The 5,171-nt window shown below is 37.1% G+C and overlaps 1 protein-coding gene across 1 annotated transcript; it reads left to right on the forward strand.

The window, feature by feature from the left end:
- The first annotated feature begins 4,137 nt into the window (after positions 1-4,137).
- LOC141691625 (uncharacterized) lies at positions 4,138-4,611 on the forward strand. Its single transcript, XM_074496394.1, has one exon. It carries the CDS (start codon positions 4,138-4,140, stop codon positions 4,609-4,611), a length of 474 nt encoding a protein of 157 aa, XP_074352495.1.
- Positions 4,612-5,171: the final 560 nt, after the last annotated feature.

The following is a 5,171-nucleotide window of genomic DNA, read 5'->3' on the forward strand; positions in this document are numbered from 1 at the left end:
CTAAAAATCAAAATGTTCGAGATTCTAAAATTAATTAACTCGTCCTATAAAAATATGGGACCGAGCTATAAATCAACAAAAGCCAAACATTCTTGGAATTATTTGGGATTCCAAAATTTGGAACAATATCTTTGATATTATTGTTTCAAATTTTATTGATTTTATTTGTATCTGACATATTAAATATTACATTAGATATTCTCTCTCCATCTTATACCATCTTCCACTCTCTATTCTTTCTCTCCTTTCTCTCAATCCCCACTTTCTTACACAATGGCGGAATTAACAGCAAACCAGGTACTGATCAGTAGAGGATCATTGGTGGAGGTCTCCTTAGACCATCCCCGTTTTAGTAAATCCTGGTACACAGCCACAGTTCTCCGTCTGTGTACACAAAAAATACAAGTCAAATTACGGAACCTCTCCGATCCTGAAACGAATGGACCACTTATACGATTTGTAGATCTGGAAAGGTTTCGGCCCATTCCTCCACCAGATCACCCAGGAGTCAGGTTCTTTGAAGGAATGAAAGTCAATGTTAAAGAAGATGGCGGGTGGTGGGAAGCTCTTATATTAACTGTGCACGACTCCATTGAAAAATTCACTGTATTTATGGAATCAAATTGGACAATAAGACAATTTTCTGGGTCTGAGCTTAGGATGCACTGGGTATGGGATGACAACTGGGTCCTACCTACACAACATCCAGAGTAAGTTTGTTTTTAGTTTGGTGCCCTGGCTAGCTAATTTTAATCTCCCGCTTTTATATCAATTAATGTTCCATCTTATTTTTATATAAAAATATACTTTTACTTCCTCCATTTCCAAAAAAAATAAAATTATGTCAATATTGTGGGAAAGGTTCGGACCGACCTTCCTTACCGTTGCTGAGGCCTGGGAGACTATAGATTCCGACAACAATACACCCCATTTCGGAGCATACATCTCGATAAAATCACCACCCGGTGCCCGGAGCCTCTTCCGGTGTTCGGCCTCCATGTCCAACGGTTCAAACCTGTTTTCACCAGTAAGCTCCAAGAAAGGAAGTGAGCATGAGAAGGGATGGGTGCCCGTAAATCGGCGGTCTCAGGATGAGAACTTCCTATAACAGCCCTCTCCAAGGAAAACTTTTGTTCGGCCTTACGCGGCTCCCTTTCCAATACATCTTGACGGGAAGACACTGCAAAAAAAGACAAAACAAATAAGGAAAATGTCTCATGCTGAAGTCAGGAGAAATAGTGGATTTATACAAGTACAAACTAGAGGAAGAAAATAACTAAAGCATGAGAAGTGGACAGAAAAGTGTTACCAGTACCCCATAGGGAGAACAACCAATATCTTTCCCGACTACCGGTCAACGACACCTTGAGAATGTCCAAAGAAACCAACTACCCGTAATTAATAGCCTCCCGCCACTTAAGGGTGAGCATCTTCAACCGAGTCGGTTCGACCTCACGCCAAACTCCGAACTTTTAAAACACCAGTGCGTGTGGCTTTTTTGTTACTGGAATTGGTGAAACACCAGTCCCCTCGGCCAGCTCTTCGGCCGATATTGTAGAAACCCCGGCTTTTCCCGTTCCTCTAGAAATCGCAATGGAACCAGAACAACCAGGTTGAAGGTTTAATCTTCGCCTCCAAGCATCGACATTGTAAGCTATTGATGGGGATGAATCTATTTGGATTCATATGAGAAATGTGATTTTCATCTGCCTGAACAGATACTTCACCAGCTTTATGAGAGGGACACGGAAGCCGCATTTAAAGGCAGCTTCGGAAATTCTGACGGCGTATTCCCCACTGCTCGAAGGGACTGGGTGTATTGAAGATCAGGTATGAAGCCTTGGGTTCTTATAGATGGTAAGGCACCTCAGAATTTGGTAATTTTCATAAAATGTTTCAATGTCCGAAGTCCTCAGTTGAGTGAGGTTGTTAGCAGCAGGGAAAAGCAATACAATGGTCTTAAAATGAATGAATGAGCTGAATTTTCCTGCTAACTTAAACAATACAATGGTCTTATTGATTCAAAAGAAAGATGGTGCAAACTCTATGAAAGAAATGAGACCGATAGCATTGTGTAACGTGCTTTATAAGATCATTGCCAAAGTATTATCAAATCGACTTCGTGTGTTATTACCAGGTTTAATTATGGAAAACCAATCTGTATTTGTTCCTGGTAGAAGTATCACATATAATGTTCTCATAAAATTTGAGATGTTACATTATATGAAGTAGAAAAAATCAGGCGAGGAGGGAGAAGTAGCTTTAAAGCTTAATATAAGTAAGGCTTATGATAGAGTAGATTGGAGATTTTTGAAAAATCAAATGCAGCAGAGAGGTTTTTCTAGCAAATGGATTTCCTGGATAATGTTATGTGTGTCTACAATTTCATATTCAGTGAGTTTTAATGATGATCAAGTTGGTCTTATAGCTAAGAGGAGAGGATTACGGAAAGGTGACCCCTTGTCACCCCTTGTCACCTTACTTATTCTTGATATGCGTAGAAGGATTGTCATGGTCTATACAAAAAGCCGCTGAATAGGGGAATATTAAAGGCTGTAAAATTCATGTTGAAGCACCAGCAATTACACACTTGTTGTTTGTAGATGATAGTTATCTATTATATAAAGCAAACATGGAGGAAGTTAGAGACATAAAATCAATTCTTCAGAAATACGAGCAGCAATTTGGTCAAGCAATTAATTTCCAAAAATCAGGCATATACTTTAGCTCTAATGTGAGGGTTGGCAAATAGTTAGAAATCAAAAATATTTTAGAGGTGCAGAATGATCTAAGTGAAGGAAGATACTTAAGATTATGGTCTCTCATTAGTAGATCCTAAAACAGGTGTTTGATTTCTTAAAAGAGCGCCTCTGGTAGAAAATTGAAAGATGGAATGTGAAGTGTTTGTCAAAGGCATGAAAGGCCGTATCACTTTAAAATATTGCACAAGCAGTCCCATCATACACTATGTATTATTTCATGTTACCTAAATGCCTATGCAAGGAACTTGAAAGAATGATGATCAGTTTTTGGTGGGATTCGAAGGATAGTAATCGGAAAGGAATAAAATGGTTTTCATGGATGAACATGAGTATGTCTAAGTGTTTGGGCTGTCTGGGATTCAAGGACTTACATGGTTTTAACCTTGCTCTAGCGAAACACTGCTGGAATTTTCTAAGTAATCCAAGTTCGTTGGTTGCTCGAGTCTTTAAAACTAGGTATTTCATAAATACTAGCTTGTTTGAAGCATCACGAGGAGGAGGAGTAAGCTTTGTTTGGTCAGGATTTTGGCAGGCTAAAGAAGTTTTAAAGAAGGGGTATAAATGGGTTCTTGGAAATGGGGAGGATATTAGAGTCTTTAAAGATTCATGGGTGAGAGGAAAAGAAAATTATATGGTGAACAACATGTTTACTTGTTCGTCTACTGATATGAAAGTGTGCAAGCTGCTTATTCCTGGTAAAAATCAGCGAGATACTAGTAAGGTATTTAATCATTTTATGATTAGTGATGCCAAAGCTATATTGGCTATACCTATCCCAAGAAATCAGATCCTGGATCATATCTCTTCGATATTTACCAACGATGGAAAGTACGATGTGAAGTTTGGTTATAAGTTCTGGGATAAACATTTTAGTGAGTGCAAATGGGAATAAAAAAAACAAGGATGGATGAAGCAATAGAAGCTACTGATACCTCATAAAATGAGAGTGTTCTTATGACGAATTTACAGCGAGGATCTGCCTGATCGTAGTATTTTGAAAGGAAAGGTGTGCAAATGAAATTATATGTCCAATGTGCATAAATTATGTTGAACATCTGTTACATATCTTTCTGGACTGCAGTTTTGCTAAAGAATGCTGGAATCTACTGAATATGCAGTTTGATACTTCAGAATTTGAATCTTGTCCCCTTTGGTTACTACAAACACTGAAGCAGTAGATTGTGAGATGATGGTCAAAGTGGCTATACTATTATGGGGAGTCTGGACAACAAGAAATATGAAAGTGTGGGAAAATAAATCAATAACTCCGGAGCTAGCAGTGTAGTGGAGTTCAAAATAAGTGACGCAGTGGCCAGAAGTGCAGGTACTAAGGTCAAGCCAGGTTGCTACAAATATTAGTACCATACAGCGAAATATGGCTATGTGGGTGGCACCATTTCCTGGGTATCTCAAAGTCAATATTGATGCATCAGTTTTTAAAGGGAGCCCACACTTTTCTATTGGGATGGTCCTGCGTGATCACCTAGGTGAATTATATAAAGCACGTAATCTCAGGCGTGGGGGAGAGGTTTCGGTATTCGAAGCTGGATCATTGGGTGTCCTCGAGGCTATAAAGTGGGTTCGTGAAATTGGAGTTTTCAACGTAAAGATAGAATATGACTCGCTTCTAGTAGTACAAGCTATTTTGAAGGGATCAACAAATTATCTTAAAGTAAGGAACATACTACAAGGGAGTCGTGTGCTAATAGAGGATCGTCTAGCTATTCCAATCTCATTTGTTAAAAAGCAAGCCAACAAAATAGCCCATATGTTAGAAAGGGTACCTTGTGAGATTCTTTACTCCAATGATTTATCTTCTCCTTGGAGAGTATTTTGTATAATGTTTTGATGATTTAATGTAAATTCTACTTTTTATTAAAAAAACTTATATGCATAACATATATAGTTCATGCATAACAATTGATTTAGTATTTTACTTATTGAAAGAAATTATAACCAATAATTGCATTTTGAACCTCTTAATTTTGTACATATTTTACTTTTATATATTTACTTTAAAAAACAGCAGTTTGCATCATATTATTTAACAGCCAATTCAACATGCACATTTTGTTTCATAATTCCGTTAATTATTTACTCTTAATTGATGTTTTCTACAATCTATTTAAGAAAGAATTGCATTTTACATTCCGTAGTTTTATTTTAAAAAAATACTTTGGTATACTTACTCTCGCGAAACTTTTGTTCGCACCCCTATTCATTAAAACCGGATTCAACTTGAACTCGTTTTGCGTAATATCAACAATTAGTAAGCCCTGATTGATTTTTTTCACAAATTATAGTGAAATATTAGCTCAAAACATGGTGAGTATAGTTAAATTTCGCTATAAATTTAATATAAAACCATAATTTATAAAATTTATTGGTGTTCGAATTGAATCTTTAATA

Source organism: Apium graveolens, chromosome 10 (assembly GCF_009905375.1).
Source record: "Apium graveolens cultivar Ventura chromosome 10, ASM990537v1, whole genome shotgun sequence".
NCBI classification, from domain to species: domain Eukaryota; kingdom Viridiplantae; phylum Streptophyta; class Magnoliopsida; order Apiales; family Apiaceae; genus Apium; species Apium graveolens.

What these genes read in the sequence shown, in the direction of transcription:
- LOC141691625 (XM_074496394.1), top strand. Translation starts at nt 4,138, where the DNA reads ATGGCTATGTGGGTGGCACCATTTCCTGGGTATCTCAAAGTCAATATT.